A 24555-nucleotide genomic window follows, 5' to 3' on the forward strand; every position below is an offset into this window, starting at 1 on the left:
GCACTGCCAGGGCCAGCACTGAGCCATGTCCCCGAGTGCCACATCCACCTGTATTGTCAGTACCTCCACGGTGGTGATTCCAACACCTCTCCAGGTGGCCTGTCCATGGTTTGACAACCCTTTTGGGGAAGAAGTTTTTCCTAGCACCCAATGTAAAACTCCTCTGGTGCAATTTGAGGCTGTTTCTTCTTGTCCTGTCACCTGTTAGTTGGGAGAAGAGACCAATCCCCACCTGGCTACACCCTCCTTCCAGGGACTTGTAGAGAGGGATAAGGTCTCCCTTCAGCCTCCTTTGGTCCAGCCTGAGCCCCCCCAGCTGCTCCTCACCAGACTTGTGCTCCAGACCCTTCTCCAGCTCTGCTGTCCTTCTCTGGAGTCTCTCCAGCACCTCAGTGTGTTTCCCATAGTGAGGGGCCCAGAACTGGACACAGCACTGGAGGTGTGGCCTCACCAGTGCCCAGTACAGGGGCACAATCACTGCCCTGGTCCTGCTGGCCACACTTGCTGACACAGGCCAGGATGCCACTGGCCTTCTTGGCCACCTGGGCACACTTAGATGTTTTTTTCTAATGGAGCACTAGCATAGTGGATGCCACTGGCCTTCTTGGCTACCTGGGCACACTTAGATGTTTTTTAATAATGGAGCACTAGCATAGCATTAGTAAATCTTCAGAGAATCAATTAATATAATTGCATTACACAAAAAAGAACCATGGCCTAGGACAAAGATTTTGTGTACGTACTGCTGCTTTCCAAGGCTCTGGCAACTGCTTGACACCTCAACTGTTAGACTTTCTAGCAGACTTCTGGTAAAGCATTACACATTCTGTTTCTGCAGTCAACAACACTCAATATGAAAAAAAACATTTTATTGCAAACTTCTAAAAGGACAAAATAATCCCAACTAAAGCAGGAATCTGGCACATAATGTGCTCAGATTTTTTTACAAAATAATTACAATCCAAGAAAAAATGCCTACATAAATGAGCACAAGTATCATAAAGTATAAAAGCTACAAGACAAGAAAATTATAGTTCTTTCAATACAAAGTATGTTTCAGGAGCTGTATCCTGTTCTTGCACATTTCATGATGTAACTTTCGTTCGAGAAATTATTTCATTCACAAAACTGTTGTTCTTTGCCAATACATCATTTCTCAGCTGTTTCAACTTGACTTTAATGTCTTCTTCTGACATATCTGTCAGGGGCAATGCTTTCACTTGACAAAGAAAATCCTGAATTATCTTTTCACCTTCCTGAAATGGAGAGAAGAGAAGGAAAAGAAAGCAGAAAAGGTGTTTAGACTGCAAGCAGGAATTTTCCAAATTCTCTACAAAGTATTGTACATCAGCAGAAACTCAGTGCAGGCAAAAATCATGCTTATTTTTGTCCTTGCTATCAAGTTCTGAACACCAGAACAAACCACTTACACTGGTACCAGAAGTTATTTTTCAAAGCATGAGCAAAAAGCACCAGTTGATCAGCATAAATACAGTGTTTAACATGGTAATCTCCTGTAAGTGTTCCACATTTAATTCCAGTGTGCAGCAACACGAGGTGAGGACTGCCAGCAGTAGCAGCACCAGAATGGTCATATTACCCAAACTAGTTACTTTTAGAAGGGACTGTCAATCAAAAGCAATGCTTCAATATGCAAAAGGAAAGGACAAATTGTAACCAAGCAACTGCAGAGTGGCCGTCACCAAGGAGAACAGATGATAATTAAGCTTTATGCATATGCTTTTACACCAACAGGCAAAGTGGAACTTCTAAACAATCTGACTTGAATAGCAAGAACAAACATTGCAATGAACAATATTTAGAATCCCTGTATTGGAAACAACTGGTCCAGAATGCAGAAGTTTGTCCAGTCCTCTGCATTGTAGAAGTCTACTGAAAAGCTCACTTAGTTTTCTTCTTAACATTTAAGACTGATGCAGTAGTTTTCAGTGCAGAAGTTTCCAAAAAGTAATAGCACCCTTTTCCCTCTACACACACCATGTTAACCAAGGCAGACAAATTCTCTGTGTGAGACATCTAAAGCTCTGCCATTCTATTGCCTAGAGGGTTTATGGTATATTTTGTATTACTGAAACACCCAGGAATAAAACATGACGCTGTATTTGTCACAAGTGTTTGCTATGTCAATTTAATTTACACCAACTTAGGACCACACAGCCAGGTCCAACTAATCGAAAAATTCCTTCACCACGATGCCTGACACAGGAAAGGTAATAGTGGAGCAACTGAGGTAGCTGGAGGGAAAGCCTTCTGGCAGTAAAAAGCAGAACAAACCAGAGACTGTTCATCTAAAGCATCAGATCCACTTACTGAGCCAGAACAACAAATGCAGTTGACCTCTGAAACTGAAAATAAAGTAACAGGTAACAGCCTCTGTCTAGAGCAAAGGCTTTTTTAAATGTAGGAAGTATTTTGGATGTGGACTAACAAACACTTCAAGGCTTCCACACACTGGAGTGTGGAATTCCATGCCAGAAGGAGACCAAGGTGGTACAAGGCTGTGGAGCTCCAGGCTGACTGCTGGGACACAGAACGAAGCTCTGAAGCAGGTTTGCACACACAGCAAGAAGGACCCAGCTACACTGGACAAAAACCAGTGCAAGCCACAAAGCAGCTGCACTGGATTTCCCAGGAGGCTGCCACAGATGCCACTGTCAGGACTTAATCCAGCAACAAGACAACAGAGGATAGTCCATAAAAGCTTCCTGCAGCCTTTGTTTTCCTCTACACTACCTGCTAAGGAAGCTTCTCTAAAGAAACTTCTCTTTGTGACACCATAGATCAGGTGTAAATCAGCCATTCCAGGTACTGATTGCTGCGTTCTTTGATGTGATCAGCTTCTGAGATGTGACAGTTCTCATGGGACATGGAAGGGCACGAAGGAGAAGGCTGGGTATCCAGCTTTTCTGTGGTGTGAGCAGATCTGATCACTGGGCTCTAAGAACACCATGGCACCAATGAACACCCAAATAAGGGGGAGCAAAACCAGGTGTGACCCAACTGCAGAGCCAAGAATATTCTACACAATGGTAACAAAAGCTGTATCTTAAAATCTGTGTTTTTAGATAAAATTGTTGCCTACATTAACTTGAAATTAATCTAAATCAAACTCACTACCCCTGAACATCTCTTCAAGTCCTAATGAACATCATTGCTAAGCCATTTTGTAATGGAAAAATACATTACAGGGTAATTATCCTCAGGCTTTGGGGGAATCTGAATCCTTAAATGATTTTGCTTCAGCAACTCAAATTTAAAAAAAATATTTCTGACAGCAAACCTCTCTTTCTCTGTATAATTTCTTGGCTGGTGGTTCTCCTTCAGATTCCTTGGACTTGCCAATGTTTTGAAACTCCTCCAGCTCCAATGCTTTCTCTCTTGCACTTTCTATCACATGTTTTGGGAAAGCCGCCAACTCTGCTACATGTATTCCAAAACTCTGGTCACAAACACCTGGATGCAGAGAAAAAAATCCAGTTAAGAATTCTCAGAAGATAATATGGCTACACAGAGATTATATCGACATGCTTGTAATAGTTCTCTGTTCTCAAAAATTAAGTGAATTACATTATTTGGTTCTCCTCAACACTTTCTGATTTACCTTTTCTACTAAAAATGATAACACAAAAAATATGCTCTTATTTAATTAAGCTCTATTAGAGCAGTAATTGCACAGCTCCAAAGTGCTTCAAGAAATGGAAAACTCTTCAGGCAGAGAGAATTTCCCTCTAGTATATGAATCAAATCAAACAATGATTTGTATTAAAGCATTTTGGCACAGTGTGTAGAATATAATAATTTGCATGTTTTTAATAGGTACCTCTGACATTTACTCTATACCTATATAAATATATATCTGTGTGTGTATAGATAAATATTAAAAATGTTGTATTCTGTCATCTCTCTCCTCCTTTGCATCTGTATCACATAATTCCTCAGTCTCCAAGTCATCTTTAATTATATCAAAATCCCTCAACTGTAACTTCACACTTACTTCAATTAATACACTGTTTATAAAGTGTTCAAGAAAAGTCCTCATAATTGCTCAGAATATGTAAATTATACACAGTTACATAAAACAATTTTCACTTCAGTATCAAAAACCCTCTGATAAAATCTATCAACTCTTATTTGTTTACATTATCATAATTCCATTTGTCCTCCCACAGATATTACTACATCCTTTTAATGCTGGTCTCCAGCAAGGAGTTAAGAATAAATTAATTACACTTGCAAAATGACAGGGTTTTTTGTTAACTAATCATCTATTAAATACCAGGTAACCAAAGAATAGATGAAGGAAAACTTAGTATTCAGACTTTTTCTGTTTTATTAACCCTGTAATCTCCCAGGTTTCTTAAAGGAAATGAACCCATTTAAGCAGGAATTAGTCTTCCTGATTTTGTTTTAAAAAGACACACCTCCCCAGACCCAGAGCTAACTCAGCTCTCAGCTCAGAGAATCCTGAGCAGAGGCCTGGAGAACAGTACTTCATGTGTCTCCTCTTCCAGTGATTTTGTCACTCTTGAAGCACAAAGACATGGTTGAAAACACTGTATATAAGTTCTTTGTCATGCTTTTCAGGTCTGGTTATGCATTTCAAACTACATCAAACCGGCTACTTGTTTCAAAACACAGCTGTATCCCAGCTGCCTAGATGCACATCCCTGATGGAGCACTATATCAGTTCCAAAAGGGAAGGAGGATAACACTAACTGCAAAAACTTAGGTGAGAGATGGATATCTGAGTGGAGACCAGGTATTTAAAGATGAAGATTTCACAGTGTTGCATCTCCTCTGACAGAGGTTTAAGTAGATAGATAAAAATGTTGTGACTCCATGCTCAACAGCACTTCCAAGAAAATGGATGGAACGAAAAGACACTGCATGTACAAAGAAAAGATGTGCATGACTAAAAATGGCAAAACTGATTGAAGAAAAATAGGAAACTGGGCTTCTACAGTTCTTATCATGACCAGAATGGCTGAATTAATACAGGTTTTAAAAACAAAAGGAGTGGGTTGAAGAAAGAGAAGCCACCCAACTGTCTGGGGAATATTAGGAGGCTTCACTGTACGAGCTGCTGCTGCTCCAAAGGATGTAGAAGGTTTTGATATAGTGTATATTGACCCCCTCCTCAACCATCATGCCCCAACTAAGGCACCCAGAGAGAGCCTGTACATCACCATCTCTTGCTGCACAAAAACCACCTGGTATCCAGGTACACTTGCAGCAGTTTATGACTGTTTTTATGCGGTTCCAATGCCGCACTAAGCCACCTTTTAAGCACCAATTTGAGCATAAACCTTCACTTTGTGGGAGGAGCTCAACATGTGCTGAAGAAGATGGGGAACAGCAAACTAGGAAAGAACCACAGACATCTCCTCTGCAGTGGGCCTGGCTGGGAATCAGGGCCACAGCAATTTGGAGTAATATTAAAGCAAAAACTGAGCATTCCCTAGGAGAAGCACTTCTGCTCCTGCTCTGATTCCCCTTGCTCAGAGCAGTCTCCCACAGCTTTACAGAACAGTACCCAAAACCCAACTGCAAGATTATACCCAGAGGGCAACACAAAATCAGAAGTGGTCATACGTGTAATGTAGGGGCAAGAAATGAAGTAATTCCATGGATTTAAAACCAGAAGAAATGAGTAAGAAATAGGCAGTCAGCAATGACACAGGAGTAAAACCAGCAAGGCATCAGATCCAGGATAGCCAGAGTGTCCTGCAGTAACCCTGTTCTACCCATTCAAGTGTTACCTAATTCCTCATTCCTCCACTCTGGAACTCAGGAGAGGAAAATTAAGAGGTACACAGAGTAAGAAGGAGTACTCTGGCCACATTTTAAATAAAAACCTCAGCCCAGAGGTTGCCAACCAGACTGAAATACTCTAGTGAGAACAATCCAAAATCGCTGTAGAGTTCACAACTAAATTAGAATGCCATAAATGGGCACACCTTGCAAGCCACAGTTACAGCTCTGCTTAATTTAGCAATAAATACAGGCTCCTGCTGAAGGGAACAAAAACAGATGATGGGGATATAGGGAAGCAGGAGGAATAGATGGAATTTATGCCTAATTAAAAATTGTTTAATTTAATACTGAAAGGAATAACTGGATCCACTAAAAGACTTTAATTAAATACATCTAACTGAAATTATACTAACAAAACAGGCTAATTCTTGTTTCATTGTGATGCCATTTACTAAAAATTGCCCATATGATTTTTCCTACATCAAATGCTGTATAAATTGGGCAACATCAGACTAAGTCTTATTACAATGAAATAGACATTATTAAAAATTGTCAGCACATAAAAGGTGCATTCATTCCTTTTAAAAGAACAGTTTGAGAAACGTAAGTCTCTTCCATCAGCAGGTTAAAATAGCTGTTTTAGGAAAACAGAAAATAACCTTCTGGGACCCTTCTGTCTGTCTTTAAAAAAGAAAAAGGGAGCAATACAAAAGCATCAACCTGAGTGGCAGAAATAGCCTGGACAGCTCAAGAAATAATCATTAACATCACCACCTACTGTGTTCACACATCGACAGAGAAGAATATATATATATATATATATATACATATAGATATATATATATATAAATAAACCCCAAGCCTGGAGTATGACACGAATTGTGGGGGGATTTTTTGTCCATTACTGTTGGAACCCTGGTTACTGAGAATTTTAGACTTTCTGTGCTGACAAGCACTGACCCCCAAGAGAACACTGCAATTAACCTGAAGCCGTAGAGAAAGCTTCCAAAATTGAATAATAGAGCTAGGATTGTAAGTGTGTAGTTTGAATAGAAATGTGGAATATCACATAGTAAAAAACTTAAAGTTTTCGAATATAGTAATATATATATAAAACAAAACAGAAGTTTTAGAGCAGAAGCTAGTCCTAGTTTTTCTTTACCTGATTCTTCATGAGTTTAAGTAATGTTGTGTAACTAGATAAAAAAGTCCACAGTGAGGGTCAGAAGTAGTTATTAAGTTAAAAATAAAAATAATTTAAATGTCATTACTTAATTAAACAGTTTATCCTTAAAAGACCTTCTAGAAAGCGAAATATGGCTCCATTTTTTAATTTATTAGTAAAGCACTGCAGAACTCACAACTTACAAGACTGTAATATAAATAAAAACTAATAAACACCTAAATCCGAACAAAAAATACTCTATCACATATTTAATCCCAACTTGAACAAAAACAAAAAAAACCAACAACAACACCAAAAAATGACCAAAACAAAAATCCACACATGAAGATTTTTCTCTCTCAGGGGAACACAAAGCTGAGACACAGCCTCACCTTCCTTGACACGATACAGCATCGTCAGCGTGTCATCGCTGGTCAGAGCAGTGACGTGGAGGTTATTTACTGTTGGCACTTGGTCAGCAAGAGCTGTGAGCTCATGGAAGTGTGTGGCAAACATGGCAAACCCACAGATTTTGCTGGCAATGTATTCTGAGATAGCCCAGGCCAAGCCAAAGCCATCGTAGGTAGAAGTTCCTCTTCCCAGCTCATCAATGATTATCAGGGAGTTCTCAGTTGCTGTCCTAAGAACACAAGAGCATTTGTAAAGTTTGAGAGCAGCAGGAACTCTGGATATTGGAGTATCACAAGTTATGCTGTGGATGCAGAGCATGGAAGAGGGAAAAGACCCAGCTAAAAAGAGCTTGAGATTCTCCACTAAGATTCCTCCCAAAACAAAAATCTCCAATGCACCTCTCTTAGAGTGCCTCCTTTCCCATCACTCCCAGCTGAGACAATCAAACAAAAGCACAGGACTTGCCTAAGGATTGAGGCAGTTTCCAGCATTTCAGCCATGAAAGTAGACACTCCTTTCAGCTGGCTGTCTCCTGCTCCCACCCGAGCCAGGATACAATCCACAATGGTTATTTCTGCAGACTCGCAGGGCACAAAACACCCAATTTGGGCCATGAGAACAATCACCCCTGTCTGTCGGATGTACGTTGATTTTCCCCCCATGTTAGGGCCTAAAGAAGAAATTTTCCAAAAATTAATTGAAAAAGCATCATCTTTTTACAATGCAACAGTTTTTTTAAAAGGAGAACACGCTTTAAATTAGAACAAAGACTGTGTAAATTTATTACTCTCTTGCCAGAGAGCAGCAAACTTGTCTAACAGGTGCAACAAGTGGCTCCAGGGCTAACAAGGCTTGCTTGTTTGTCTTACTGAATGCTCCTTTTTCGAAAGAAAGGTGATCACAGAAAATCAGGGGCCTTCATAAGTTTTTGGACTTTTCAAAAGTATAAGCAGTCATCTAAGGTTTTCATACCTAAAGCTAATAAGCTTTAAATTAAAAAATTATCAGTATTTATTTCTGCTTAAGAATGGTAATAATTTGTTTTTACCTCAAAGAACTATTAAAATCTCTCTGTAAAAATGAAACGGCTTAGTTACAGACTGGGTACAAGCTAATGGGTCATCCAGAATCACCAAACCCAGATATTAAGCAGTTAATTGTAACTGAAATACAAATGAAATAAAAAGTATTATGCAGAAAACTGATAATTAAAACCAGTTTTACACTTTTGCTTACCAGAAAAAGAAGCGTGTTACTATGCATTAATTCAGATTTTTGATTTTTCTTTTTGATTATGTTATAAGTGCTCATTAATCATTCTCTTATTTCAGATCTTTGCTACTCAGAACGTATGTTAAGGACATCTGGATGGAAATTAAGATTCAATTAAATTTATAAACACTAAAAATGTTTTAGTGTGTAGTAAAATTATCTTAATTACACCAGAGAAAAGGGTAAAAAATGGTACAGTCATTGAAACATGTTTTGCATTTAAAATCAACCTTAGTACTTCACAAAGAAAACACTAACAAAGTACAATTGATGCCTAGTGGAATTTTCCAAATCACTTTAGCAGGGTCAGGCTTTCCAGCTCCTGAGGTTGCCTGGCTTGTGGAGTTACATTCACCAAGGTGTTTAAGGAAGGACTAATTTCTTATTTTCTACTGTCCAGCAGCCTCTCTTTTCTTCACAAATGACTCTTTGTAAATTAGTGATCACCTTCTCCAAACAGTGCACTACAACTAAAATGACAATAACCAATTCCATTACTATTAGTTTGGATGATGAGAAATATGCCTGTATGTACAGAAACATATAGAATACTCATAGTCAAAGGTAACATTTCACATGAACACTGTGGACATTTTTTTTAAAAATATATAATCAAAAATAGCAATAAATAATAGCTTACAAATACCCTTCCTTCTTTTCCAGAGCTAAATCTTATTCCCCATACAGAAAGACGAGTAACTCAGTAGCTACTCACCCTTGATGAGAGAAATTGTTTCGACAGGATTTTATTAGGTTGCTGATTTGTTTTGCTTGCTGTTGGCCTGGTTTTTCTTTTTAAAAAGACATCCTTATTGGAAATACTCGAGACATTTATAAAGTAAATAACAAACAAAGAAGAGAACAGCGATATTTACCAGTAATAATGTGGAACATCTGCTTGCCCTTCTCAAAGGTGATGTCGTTGGGGATGAAGGCCACCTCGTCCTGCACCTCGATGCAGGGGTGCCTGGCACCTTTCAGCACAATCCTGCCCTGCCCCTTCTCCAGGACGACGGGCCGGACGTAGGGCACGGGGGCTCCGTTGGACACGTGGGCAAAGCTGACAATGGCATCCAGCTGAGCTATCACATCATTCATGCTCTGGATGGGCTCTGCATAACCTGGTTTGCACAGAGGAGATGGAAATTCAATGCCATTAGCTATGCTTTTGCTCCTGCTGAGAAGGTAGCTTGAAGTCTACACGGAGTCCACCAAGTTAATTCATCTGCAGTAACAATTTCAAGATGAAAGTCACCTCCCAGGAGAGCCTAGGATGCAATCCTGAAGTTCCCATGCCTTGAATACCAAGGAGACTTCTTCAGACTAAGAAAAGGAGGAAGTGAGGCCATGTTGCTTAATTTCCCTCATCTAGAAATCCAGAAAGTTTCTTTCATGAATAATACACGGCATGCTGATGCTCACGCAAGCAAAGACACGAGAGACACAGCACAGACAGTTCAGACACAGCAGCCATCTGTGTTTGTGTGAATGATGGGGGAGAGGTCTGTCAGATACAGAGCCTGTGATACCAGGCTAGATGGCCCAGCATCCCCAGTACCAGCTTTTGAAGTTTTGGTGTTTGGTTTTCTTCTGTGAAAGGGATGAGTGACTGGAGTCTACAGCCCAAATTCCCCAGTGTTTCTTCTAATTTTGGTGAAGGATAGTAAAGAATGCCCTGTATAAGTAGGCAATCTTGGAGCAAAATTTATGGAAATAACTTAGAAAACCAGTATTTTTTATTGCCATATAAGCAGTGACTAACTTCATCTTATATTGCATATCAATGTTCTTAGACCTCAGGTCCGACTCCTTCAGTTCTCTGCTGTCCTTTACCTCTTCTGCTGTCTGGGTGAAGATGCCCAGAGTCAGGGAGGTAGGTGGAGGATAGATGTGACCCTTATGGCCTTAATTTTGTTCCCGTTATGGGATTAACATTTGCACATAACTCATCATTGCACATCTGCAGCAATGCCAGGAAAGGGTCTGGCAACAGAAGACAATTAATATTTCAAACTTTCAACAGGTGTCTGAAAGCCACACCTCACTTTTCACACCAATTCTTTGAGAATATTAGTCTCTGTAAAAGACCCTCAAAGAAACAGCAAGTCCTCCCTCCCAGCACTCCAGATGGTGACACACATCAACAGTGGCATATTCACCTGAAGCAATGTTGATGATTTCCTTAACAATTGCATCCTGAGCCTCTTCATACTCCTCCCTGTTCTTTATATATTCATCATTGATGGCACTCAGTTTGCTGTGAACAAAACAAGAGTATTTAGAAGCTGGGATGTTCTGCCTTCACCTACAGGGCCAAACTTTTGGCCTCCTCATCTGACTCTACACCAAGTGTCCCCACCTGTTTTAACAGCAAGGCTCAGCACAAAGACCACAAAGCAACTGAGCTACAGTTCATCCACACCAAGGCAGTCTCAAGATTAATTCCAAGTTTAAGATCACCAATAAGGGCCAAACCAGAAATTCTAGCATCAACACATGACATCATCATCTAAGTTTGTTACAGAGCTGCTATGTGATAAGGACTAGCTCTTAAAACTGAATTTCTGGCTATTTTGCTGCTAAGCAACTGTGTAATTAGCCCAGAGTCCTACAACAGGCTTATCAGATCTGAAGGCATTGAGTTCCTTCACTTAGTAAAAACCTAAGTTATGTCACTATGAACAGGTTCTGGTCTTCAAACTAAGGCAAGCTGAAATAAAGAATAAAGAGTTTAAACAAGTTTTTATTCTTCTCAAGCTTGTCTCCTAAACAAAGAACAAGAGTCTGCAAGATTGAATAAGAAACACACCCAAGTAGTGTGCCCACACTGCAGGCAGAAGTCAGTCTTGTGCTTCCAGTACCACCTACAGAAGCAACTATAACTTAACTAAGCACAGAGAAGTCTTTTTTATTAGTGATGCATGGGCTGCCTCACTAAGGGGAAGTAACAGATGACAAAGTACAGGTTCTAAGTACATCTTCTCAGTTACAGAAAAGCCTAACTTCATCATACATTTAGATTCACAACATATTTAGAACAAGAAAAAGCTGGTTTACATTTCATGGATGTTTTTAAAAAATATCCTCCGAATAAATGTTAAAACAAAATGCAATTAAGGTTTACACTTTGTTCATTTAAGTAAATTGGTGTGAAATACACCAACATGTTGCCTGGTGTGAACCAATACATTTGCCCTCCTTTTCAAAGATAAGGATTTATTACTATGAAAGTGAGTGATAAACAAAAACCAGCCTCTACACCACCAAGAAGCTGAACACAAGCCAGCAGTGTGCCCCTGAGGCAGAGAAGACCAAGCATGTTGGTCCAGCAAGTTGAAGGAAATCATTCTTCCCCATTCTTCCCCTCTATTCAGCACTCCTGAGATGACATCTCTGGTTCTGGGTTTATCTTCCCAACACTGAACCTGGAGCAGACGGTCACCACAAAGGTGCAGAGCTGGAGCACACAGCACACAAGGACAAGACTGAGAGAGATGCCTGCCCAGGCTGAGAGAATCTGAGATCAGCCTGGAGGGAAGAAGGAGCAGACTCTCCTTGGAGGTGCAGAGCAAAATAACGAGATATTCAGATCCCAAGTTTCTGCGAGGAAAATTCTCATTAAATCTGATTAGGAAAGTTTTCACAAATAGTAATTCAGCACTGGAACTTGTGCCCACAAGGCTGTGAAGGACACTGAGAGGATGGGCACTTGGGCAAAGCCTTGGGCTACCCCATCTAAGCTTGAGATAGATCTGATTTCCAAGGTGCATCAGCTTTGAGTGAGGGATAAGAAGCAGCCTTCAACCTAAGTTATTACCCAATTCTGCACATTCAACTTTCTACTTTGTTTCCTCTGTGTAAAAACACTGAAGAACAGAGAAACATCTGATAACTGATGCAGCCTCTGCTCCTGCTAAAACACTTGGAAAGAGCTAAAATTCAACAAAAAATATAGACTTTTCAGCTAATCTGTATCAGAACTGCTGTCCAGACAAGGACACACTGAAACAGCCTCAATGCAATTAGCCTGAAGACTTAAATTTTTTTTAACAGCTCAATCAAAAGTGCCATAGAATTGAAGTTCAATACACAGGACTAACAAAAATTAGAGACGATTTGGAACAAAGGGAAAAAAAAGGTAATCAGCAACAGAATTCTGCATGTCACATTTGGTGATAAACATAAATAGCTCCTTCCCTACTGCAGCTTGTGTCTGTATAAACACTCACAGTAAAAGCAATTATGATACTTGCTGCTGCTAAAACAGAGAAATTAGCCCAAGTCAAAGGGCCAAAAATAGACAACAGTTGGCAACATAAATGAGGAATACAGCTTTTAACATAAACTCTATGCCAGTCCTGCTCAATATTTCAATCTGTGAGCCAATCAAAAAGGTTTGTAGGGAATCCAGTTCATCAGCATAATTATAAAGGAACAAGTCTATTACTTTCAGAACAGGCTTAAAAAGCTACCAATATCATCTCATACCTGTTAGTAAATTTCACACCATTCTTCTGTGTATCAATGATTCCATATTTCGAATTGTTACGGAGCGCTTTTTCCTCCTTACAAGTTACCCTAAAGTGATGCCCAAACTGTGAGTTTGTCTCCAGTTTGATACTTTTGCCAGCTTCCAAACCTTTCAGATGAAAACAAAGAAAGAGAAACCAGCTGTATTATCTCAAATCCTGCAGCCTGTGCTATTCCTACCCACTCAGTTCCCATGATTTAGCCTCTCTTACATGACCTAATTGAGTAGACTTGCTTTGGTTCTATACAGCTATGAGAAATACCCAGACCAAACACAAATACATGGATTCATTCTCTGCTCTTACTTCAAGATGCTCTCAAACTGCATATTCAAATCAGGCTCACAATTATTGCTATGAATTCTCCAGGAAGGTGAAAAATGCAAGGACATTCTGCATTGCTGCTGTTAGCACAGCACCTGCACTCTTGTGATCCCTCTATTAACACAAAGTTCTCTTACAAGATTTCTCACTCCATCCCTACACAATCTTGGCTTTCCTTCTTCTCATCCAAGTATTATCTTTACACTTTAAAAAAATATGTAAGCTCTAAATGCAAGTTCCTAAAGGTGTAACCCAAAATAAGTACAGTGTTGCCAATTTTCCTTGCCATATTTACATTAGAAATTGGTGGCTTTTTCTTTTTCTTAAAGTTTGCTCTTTCAATGCCCGATTCATCAGCTGCACATAGAATCTTCTGCATAGGAAAATCAACACTTTAAATGTCTCAATTGCTTATGAATTACATTTTGCAAGGAACATAAAAGAAAGCTGAATGGACACTCAGGATAATGCACAGAAGAGGGGAAAAAAGTCTCTTTGCAGGTCCTCAAAGAATGTAAAACAAAACTAGACTTAGCCAAGAGTTTGATGAGTTACAGTTCTACAAAATGGATTCTGCAACATATATGATCATTTCTGAAATAGTTTGGAATGTTTAAAAAAAAATTAAGGCAAAGTTATAAGCCAAATATCCCTCTGTTTTCAACAGCTTGTACTGCAACAACCAAAGTCAGTCCAACTCAGTAATAAAATAATGCAAACATCCTTTAACTTCTTTACACCCGTTTTCATCACCTGATTGCAAAACACTTCACAAATGAGACACAAATCAAAGGCAGGTCCAAACCCTACCTAGTTCTTTGGCTGCAGTCTTTAGTAGGGACTGCATTTTTTCTTCCAGTTCATTCATCTTCTCTCTTAATTCTGTTAAATTCGGATCAAAAGAAGCCTTGACAAGAAATTCATGATTCTCCACCTGGAGGAAAAATAACAAGGAAAAATATATATGAACATAAGCAATAAGAAAAAAAAAATCTTCTTGATCATATGCAGTTAAGTGAATTTACTTAATAATTCACTCAATTTTTTATACATATATAATGTTGTCATGCAATGTTGTTTGTGATAGTTGGTGTCTGGTTCAACTGCAAAACAAACACACCTCAAATGCTTGTTTTCTCACATAATGTACTTCATACACACAAAATATACCAATTTAACAGACTCCTTTCTGCTGAAATGGAGTTGTCTGCACATTTATTTGCAAACAAATGACTGAGTAGCAGGCAGGGCAAAAAGAGAAGTCAGAGGGAATGAAATTGTCATGCACATGATCTGTCTGCTACCCCGGACTTAGGCAGCTAATCAAGACAGAGCATGGGGTGCTTCAAAACAAGAAGCTTTTGGAAACAGAAGTTTCTGAATCAGTAATTTTTGCCCCAAAAGAGACTCTAGAGGTTTAGGAAGGAACGTGCACAGTGTCACAAAAATCCTACCAATTTCAACCCAGCTCTTGAGTTGAAAAGCAGATATGGTTCCTTCTAAGCTTAACATTTTCAGAGGCAAGGATGAAGCATTTCATCTTTTTGTTGTATTTCATCTTTTTTCTCTCCCTTCCCTGTGCTTCCACTGCCAGGTGGCTATGTACCAAAAGCACCACCAAACTTTGAAGTTGCCCTGACTTGAGGAGGAGGTTGGAGTAGATGGTTTTTCAAAGTCCCCTTATGATTCTGTGATAAACAGGAATGGAAGTGACAGTTTCTCAACTTTTATTACAGCTAGGTAAATGAATAACCATATCCCACGCTTTTTGAACTTAGATGTTTCTTTTTATATTAGAATGGATTATTGACATAATTTAGTTGCTATGACAACCTATCCTTCAATTGCACTCAGAATAGAACTACGTATTTTATTTGAACTCCCTCAAAATCCAAGAGGAATTTCAAGTCAAAGTTCAAATTGTAATGTTCACAGGGACAAGGTTTATTCTTCTAGTAAAACCAGTGTTGGTTTATCTACAGACATTTTCCAGTACCTTGAGGGGGGGAAAAAATCAAACTTAACATGCCAGATTCGATGGGATTTGACTAAAAATAACTGACTTGTTATTCTGTTTAGAAGGACAACAAAACATTTTTAAAGTAGAACCTGAAAAGAAATTTGAAGAGCTGGACTATGAAGGGTGAAGGCTTAAACAGCTGTTACCTTTAAAGAAAACAGAGTCCCAGGGCACACAAACTGCATCAACAGATGGTCTGTAACTGGTATAAAGCTATAAATTTCTTCATTACCATACATCACAAATTACAGCAACATGTCAATCAAACAAGTCCTTCCATAAACAGCAAAATGCAGTTGATGGATGCACAGCACAATACAAAGAGAGAAAAGGCAGGGCTCCTGCCTTTGGATAAAAGTATGCATGTTCAAAAGTTTTAATCCACTGCAGTTCTCACAAGTTCAACAAATGGCCCTTACTACCATGTCTGGCACGTGTTTAGGTAGTTCTCTGGTTTCTACAGTCAGCTGAGATCTTCTCTTAGGATAATCCTAACCCCTGGTTAATAAAAAAACCTGAAAATCCTAAAAGACTCCCCAGGTAATAAACATACCCTGAGCTACATTCTGGATTTGAGACATGTTACTGTAACTTTAAAAACACAAAGTAGAGAAATGACAAAATTACTTCTCCACTTTTAATACTGATGAGATCTTTAAAAAATAGTTTCAGGTCCACAGCATCAATGCACCCACAGCAGTTGTTCACTAGCTAGATAATTTCAGATAGTGGGTGAATATCCTGTTGAGTACCCTGATATACTAATAACTGCCTCCATATATTGCTAAATGCAGCATATATTCTATATGCAGCTAAATTACCACTAGCTACTTAATACAGATGATCAATTAAATTTAGTTCATATAGAGCAGATTGCAAAGTTCAATAAGAAACTTTAATTGCTGAGTAAATTCCACCCACACAACATTTCATACCTTTTCCATGTCCAATGTTGTTTCTATCATCTCCAGAAACTTTGAGAAGTCAGAGCAGATATCATTAAGAGGTGTTATAAATACAGCCAACAACAACATCTGGTGAGCTCCTGTTACAAACAAACAGGAAAAATTATCATTCACAAACCCCACAGATTTACCAGAATTCACTTACCCAAGACAAACAACACAACTGCTTAGCTGGTTAGTTTTACAAAGATGGGCTATGACTATTTCACTGAAACACATGTACCTTTTTCTAAAACTGGCATTATCCCATCTACATTCTGATTTAGCTTGTACTTATTCTGTCACCTTTGTTCATAACTGGGGATATTAATTCCCTTCTACTGTGAGTAAAACAACAAATAACAGTATAAAAGCAAACCCATTGTCTGAATATTACCAACTCTTGCACATAAAAAGTTGACATGCCTTCTGCAAAAAATGTAGGTCTTATCTTCCACACTCACAGCTTTTCATTCTTCTTAATAAAATATTACATAATACTGGGAATATTTGGTAATGACAACATGGACATAGCAATTGAAGTGTATGTTATCAGCTTTTGTTTTACACAAAAAAGACTACATATTATAACCAGGTTTAAGTAACCTCCTTCCACTAGACAGGAAGGCATCAAAATTAACAGAGATACTCTGCAGCACCAAGTCAAACTGCATAGAACACATATTGGCTGGAAGTCCATGGAACACCAAAAGAATTGAACACCAAGAGCAGCTCACAGTTAAATTAACATACACAGATATTGCCACATTTGTGAAGGAAGTATTTTCTTCAGGTACACATAAGCTACAAATAAGCACCAATATCCAGCAGCCAGCTGTGGAAACCCTCTGTCAATAAATGCATGTTTACATCTTTGCAGCCACTTCAAGTTATGATTTAATCACAGAAAAATTAGCATTATTGACTAGATGATTTACAAAAAATGCCTCAAAATGAATCCAGTGCTATGAGCTTAGACTCACTGAATTACATACAGAATCATGTTGCTGCCTCTAATGCTTACAGGCAAGGCTTTGCACATTAAGAGAGAAATACAGAATTAAGCTCTGGATATTCCACAGCCTCTCAATTTCTTACCAGAGTAAGAAAAAAGTCCTAGCCTTTGCTAAGAAAAAGTGCCATAGAAATTTAAAGAAGTCACACAGTGAGGACACAATTACCCAAGTGAATCTCTCCTCTCTCAGTTGAAGTAGAAAGAAAAAGTTTGGTTTGATTTCTTTTTCTACCATGCCTTTTTGCTTCCCCAGTCCCTCAAACTTTTAAAGTGGAAGCTCTAAACTGACTAATATCTATTAATAGAGAAAAAAATTACATATTATTGAGAGATTACTGAACTTGCAAAAATTGAGTTTTCTGATGACTAAAAAAATCTTCAAAACCAAGAGATATGAAATAATGATTGTTTTCAATTCCTTCAAATTTCTTGCTTGCTCTCTTGGTATCTTGGTTTTTTCCCTTCTGTAAAAAGACACATCTAAACCAACCTATAAAATAAAAGCAGTCAACAAAGAAGAAAGAGACTGAAGAGCAGAAAAGGTTTCATGTCCTTTCTTCAGAGTGGTCTTAGCAGTTCCCAGTGCTCCAGCTGACAGAATACATGGCACACACAATGAAATGAGCTTCAATATTCTTGAATCAGTGAAAAACAATTGTGCTTGAACTTAAAATAGCTATTATAATTTGTTTTCTTCAGTAGGGAAGTTTCATGATGCCATTTCATTATTTAAGCTTGAAGGGTACATCTTGGACACCACAGGAAATGTCGCATTCAAAATTTAGAATATATTAGAATATATGTAAGTAAATAAAATACTGATGTATTTGCATACATTCATTTGTATGGGTCCAACTGATACAGAACACTGCAAAATTTATTTTCTCTTTTAATCTAACTTCAAACTTGGTATCCAGCACTCAAAGGAAGTAAAACAGTGGAGTCAGGGTTTACAAAAGGTATTTGCACATGCTTTTCTTAAAACACCTGGCATTACAAGAATATGAGCAAGAAACACCACTGAAAAATTCTAAATTAAACTCCAACATGTCTTGCACCTGTATTCATTAACTCACAGAAAAGATGCATAGTGAAAAAAAAATGCTCTTTTGCACCTACTCAACATTATTAGGATGGAAAGTAACCACTGAGAGAAAGACTAATAGAGCTATGTACCATCAAAAGCAGAGATGCATATTGATCACAAAGCCTCTCTGTGCCCAGGTGCAGTTTTTAATTTAAACCATAATTTACTTACTGAAGCACAGACAAGTGTTTATTACACATGTTAAAGACTTGACTATTAATATGGTTTAAAAATGTTGTCTGGCAATTAAAATAAAACACTAATCTTCAGACTTGAAGCACACAGTTAGTTTGGCAGCAAAATGACACTGCTCTATCCAGGCAAAACAGACAAATCCCAATGATTAAGTGCACCAGTCATTTTGATAGTGCAGTAGAAAGTGGGATAAAAGGAAAAGAACAATGGAAATTGGGATAAAAAACAGTATAGGCTTTCTACAGGTAGATAATATTCATATGGTGCAGCATCTGTCTGAAATACTGAATGCCTGAGACAAAGGGGACTCTGCAGACCTTATTTGGGCTCTTCTAAAGCATTCAGCATGGTGCCACAGGAGGTGCCAAGGTGCAAGATCTATGACTTATGCCATGACCAGAGTGCAGATAAAGAGGACATCACCCACTTGCAAAAGATGAACAAGCTGAAAGGACATCAGTTCCTCCAGGGCTCACAGAAGCATTTATCTCTTTAAGATGTGTGAATTCATATTAATGCAGAAAAGAAGGCTGCTTATAAATGTCACTAAAATATACAATATGGAAGCTATCAGTAGCTTATATTGGAATAAGATAAATCAGAAATAGATCAACACCTTGAAAACTGGGCTAATAGAAATGAAGTAAAATGTAGCACTGAGTAAGATGACACATTGATAAATGTGTTTCCACTGTGAGTGAAGGAATAATCAATTGGATATGACAAAGGATGGGAAACGGCCAAGTTTGATCACAACAGGCTGTAAGACACCACTGCAACAGTCTGGGAAAGAACAGGACTGAAACAAGCAGTAAGGAGTATTCAGTCACTCTGTACAGTATGGTAAAAACACACTTGACACCCAGCACACAACTCCTGTATCCTGCATATTTACAGACTTAAAGTGTGCTTGTTTGAGATGGGAAGGAAGATGCTTCAGAAGACAGAAGTAAGGATCCGAATTTCATGCCCCAGCAATCTGAGTAATGAACAACTGCTCCCTTTTGCCAGCTAGAGCAAAATGAGTTGATGACTCAGAGTTCTTTCCCATCTTTATGCAGACTTCTTATGGCCAAACCAGAAAAAAGCCATCTTCACTCATCACCCCCCTCCTCAGCTTTCACCATCCATAAAAACAAGGATTTTAACAAAACAATGCTTCATTTTGAGGGAAAGGCACTCACAGCTGATGGCTTTGTGGGTGTTCTATATCCCCAGAGCTGCCCTATATCCCCACAGCCATTCATAGGCAAGGGAGCTCTGAAACTCGCACATATTCAGAATTGTCAAAAATCTTTCTGACTTTCCATCCCTTGATGAGTTACAACACTCTGTACAGCCAGAAACAGAGAAATTACCAGATCCAGTCTGAATCACTCATGTACATTGAAAATTACCAGACCATTCATGTACTTTGAACAGGTGGTACAAGTACAAAGAAAAATAAAAATAACACACCACCTATTTTAAACTATCTTTAATATACTGCTGGTGATTGCCCTACTAGTCCAACTGATTCATGTGTAGAACAGGAAGAACCTTTTGCAGTCTATTAACTTTTCCATATGGTGAACTTAGCAGTTTGCCTTACACAGCTTGCTCCCCAAAACTCTAAAAATGGAATTGTTTTCCTACCCTAGTGTTATGACAGAGGAACTCTGTTGATCCAAATGGCAACTAATATAAAAAGAAGTAAACACAGGAAGCCAGCATTCTGAACTAACAACACCTCAGTATAGGATAGGAATCCAAGAGCTCCATGTCAAGGCTAAAACAAGCAGAGTCTGTTTGGAAAAGCCAAATGGACACAACTGAGGTAGCTGAAGAGTGACACAGCTCTTTAAAAATAAAAACAAGCAAAACAGTTACATCTGTCAGTTCCTTCAGAGTTTCAGATCTTAACTGCTCATGGAAATAACACAGACAATAACCAAAAATTGATCTATTTTAAGATTAATCTTGTAGAAGTTTCATTACTTGAGCACAAGACACTGATTAGCTTTATTTTCTAATCAAATAGAGGAAAGAAATTTTTGTAACCATGCCATTTCAAACAACATTTGTTTTTCAGGCTTTGGTGCTTGCTTTACACAAAGGGAATTTCTACCAAATTAATGGGCTTCAACAGAAATAATCTTTCTGGTAGGTTAGAACTGCTATTGCTAAATTGAATGCTGATCTCATTCTGCATTTTCTTGGTAATACACAGAAAAGAGAAAAAAAATAGCAGCTTTTGTACTTTCTAGACTTGCTTGTCACAGCATTGTGCTTCCGGCTAATAAGGACTGGAAGAAATCCTGCCATGTTACTTGTATCAAATACAGGAGCATCATGTTTTTAAAAAGCCATTTGAGTTATACCACTAATACTTAAACTGGGGGGATTTTGTGTGTAATTACAACCTGAAGTGGATGACAACACTATTGTATGAATGGTATCTTGTTTGTAAGATCACAGTAAGAACACAGCTTTTAAAGACCAGGTATTATTTAAATATTGAGGAAAAAGGCAATAAGAACTAAACCAAACTAAAGACACCTGATACAACTGCTCAACAGTTGGTCAGGAATTCCTAGAGAAAAGTCCATGTCAAAGATTCCCACACCACCCCCCAACAGTACAAGCATCCCAGCTACACACTAACTGGAACACATCTTCCTGCAAAGATTTGGCTATGAATATTCTTAAGTATCTGATTGGCATTTCGGAATTTCAGCTCGTTTAAAATTCAAATATGTTTAAGCTTTATTCCTGCCACAAAAGCACACAGGGGAAAAAAGTCATCTTTGGAAATCTACGCTCTATTTCTTTGCATCATCAGCATACCACAAAACATTGGGAATAGATGGGGGTAGCAATACCTTCATGTTTTTCTAGTGCTTGTACAACATTAGGCAGTTGATTGATAGCCTGGAACATTCGGTAGCAGTCTTGTAAGTTTGCTGCTTGTCTCTGAAATTTCTTTGCCAGCCGGTTTAGGTCTGGAAAGCGACGTAACAGATCTTCCTGAAGGCACTGACGTAGTTCTGGATCCGTCACAAAAGCTTCCACCAAATTCAACCTACATGAGAAATTCATAACCATGATTAGCATGGTGTGATCTGTAATTCTTTTATGTCATCAGTTATGTGACAGTTTCTATCTGTGTTTTCTCTATGGCTGTATCCATTGGCCAGCTTCCCTGGTAAAAAAAAAAAAAAAAAAAAAGAAAACAGGACAGCACATGAGCTGAGAAAGCAAGGAGATTTAACTCGTGTCAAGCTTCTGTAGTTTTGAACAGTCAGGGTTTCTAATGAACAGCATTGTCACAAATGCCAACATCTATCCTGCAGGTAAAGCTGACTCAGAATTTACTTTGAGATTAATCCTTTTCCTTCACTAGGAAAAAAGTCTTCCATAGTAGTCTATGGAAGAAGAGGTATTAAGCAGGAAAAAAAACCCCACTGCTGGCAGAGTTTAGGTCCCTGTGGTCAAGGCCAACATGGACACTGTGCAGCTGTGCAACCCTGGACCACAGGATGGGAATCCTCACAGTGGGAAGGCACCCCTGGGTACTGACTATTCCACCCCTGCTCAAAGCAGGGTCACAGCTAAAGCCAGCTGCACATCCTGGGTACCTCAAGGATGGTCCCAGTGTCAACCCCTGGAAGACAGCCCTTGTGACTGACCTCCAAAGGGACATCATGCCCCTGAGCCTGGCAGCTGGCTGAGTTTTCAGTGCACCACACTGTGCTGATCCATGACCTACTACTGACCTAGTCCCTGCCCTGTGAGATGTAACAGGAGACAGCGACAGCTCAAGCCACAAGAAGCAACATTTCCTGCTCTTCCCTTATCCAATTACCTAGTTTATCTATTGTAGAAGGGATAGCCAGCCACAATTTTCCCTCTGTAAATCCATGCCAACTACTTCCAAACTACTGTTTGCCTCATGGCAGGCATTGGGGACTGCACTCTTATCACTGAGGGTACTGTCTGCCAGCCTTGTAACCACTGACTCCCAGCTTGCCTTCCCTTGCTGTTGCTCCCTGTAATTTTGGTTTGGTATTTTGTTGGGGTTTTTTTCTGGTTGTTTTTTTTTTAATTTTATGTATGGGGGCTTTAAAATAGTGAAATAAATATTCTTCAAGTGCTCAAAGCAAGCATAAATCTCAACAAGAAGTGACAGAGCATTAAATTGAATTTCTCCACTAGAATGCAAGCACATTTTCATACATTTTTTGGGGTTTTTGCATCAGTTAATATTGCCATCTCTACATATCTTGCACTTGCTGTTAAAAAAAGAAGTCGGATGTTGTTAATTTTGGAACTCCAGGGAGGTCAGTGTTCTTTGATCACACTTCCAGAACACCAAGGAAGAGCTCTGCCTCCTTCAGAGACCTCCCCATATTACATACTGTGCTGATTTCTGGTTAATAATATCTATCAAGATCTTTGCTTCAGCAGAGAAGTTAATTTTATCTAGAGACATGCAAGCAAGGAAAGGACAGCTTCCACCACATTATTCCTGCCCATTTGCTTACTGGCAGAAAAATGCATTTGTTTCAATTACAGTAACATCTGCACTTGCAAACTGCATTGGAAATTACAATTTTTTTGTCATTCTGACAGCAGTAATCTCTACATTACACACTGCAGTGCTGTGCAGAGTGCCAGACACTGGCAGCACTACACAGGGGTTAACACAGTCCACTGCCTCGGGTAATTAGCAAAGACAGGAAAAAAAGGCTTTGGCTAAAGCAACACAAGAGGTAGAGAGCCCTGGACAGGTAGTGGTACATTTCTGTACACAAAAAATTCCTTCTGTTTCAAAAACCCCCACACTCCAGTGAATCTTCTGTATTATAACCCAAAAAAAAAACAATGAAAAAGATGAGAGAAGGATCCTACCTCTACGTTTACCTATTCAACTACAGCCTTAATACATAAATTGAGAGATTGACATTAGTGAGACACGAGGGTGCTTTACTTCCAAAAGAAACATTAAAGTTTCAGCATGTACACAGAGCTTGTCAGAAATAGACAGGAAAGCACTGAAGATACCTACTGCAGGAACACAGAACAAGACTTTGATGAGAAATATCATAAAAGCCAAGCAATTTTCTATTCTGATCCCTGTTGGTGTTTCTGAGCACAATTTCTAGCTTTCAGACTTCTGTCAAATGGTTTGGAGGAATAACAAGAAGTACAGGATCTCATCACAGCAGATACACTGCCATGTTTACCACAAATCCATTCACCCAGCAGACTCACTCAGGGCTCACATCACAAGCTCTTCTCTCAGAAGCACCAGCAGCCACCAGTGACCAAACACAGCTTTTAAAGACCAGATGTTGTTTAAATATTGAGGAAAAAAAGGAATAAGAACTAAATCAAACTAAAAACACCTGATACAGCTGCTTAACACCCTAAATACGAGCCCACTAGGAGCTGGGAAGGAGATGTGCTCCTTCCCCCCTAAGGGATTAGAGAAGGAACCAAACTTGCCAACATGAACCTCCCCACAGCAGCTCGGTCATTTTTAGTCCTATAATCTGGAAACAATTCCTTTGGCAGAAACAAAGCAGGATTTATGAGAAACTTCTCCATTTAGCACACCCATGTATTCCTGCTGCTACCTTCCCTGGTCTTCAGCAGTTATAGTCATGGCAAACACACAAGAGGTTTTACTCTCCTGATGTTATCTCCTCTCACTTCCCAGGTATTATGCAATATTTATGAACTTATTTATTATTTCTCCATTATTAAAATACCACCACACCATCAACCCATAAAGAGGAACTAGTTGCAAATACCTTCAAGTTTTATTATGAGGAAA

The 24555-nt window shown here is 38.9% G+C and overlaps 1 protein-coding gene across 1 annotated transcript in view; it reads right to left on the reverse strand.

Moving 5' to 3' along the window:
- Positions 1-848: 848 nt before the first annotated feature.
- The window catches only part of MSH2 (mutS homolog 2), a 43368-nt gene continuing 19661 nt past the window's right edge, over positions 849-24555 (reverse strand). Inside the window, exons 6-15 of the mRNA XM_039707699.1 lie at positions 21599-21798; positions 16432-16541; positions 14287-14410; positions 13112-13262; positions 10783-10880; positions 9499-9744; positions 7817-8021; positions 7333-7580; positions 3302-3474; positions 849-1256 (exon numbers count right to left, since the gene is read on the reverse strand). Coding sequence (XP_039563633.1) covers positions 1086-1256; positions 3302-3474; positions 7333-7580; positions 7817-8021; positions 9499-9744; positions 10783-10880; positions 13112-13262; positions 14287-14410; positions 16432-16541; positions 21599-21798 — 1726 coding nt within the window. The 3' untranslated portion in view covers positions 849-1085. The remainder of the gene's footprint in view (positions 1257-3301; positions 3475-7332; positions 7581-7816; positions 8022-9498; positions 9745-10782; positions 10881-13111; positions 13263-14286; positions 14411-16431; positions 16542-21598; positions 21799-24555) is intronic.

This window comes from Passer montanus, unplaced genomic scaffold (assembly GCF_014805655.1).
Source record: "Passer montanus isolate IOZ18808 unplaced genomic scaffold, ASM1480565v1 scaffold2, whole genome shotgun sequence".
Classification (NCBI taxonomy): Eukaryota; Metazoa; Chordata; class Aves; order Passeriformes; family Passeridae; genus Passer; species Passer montanus.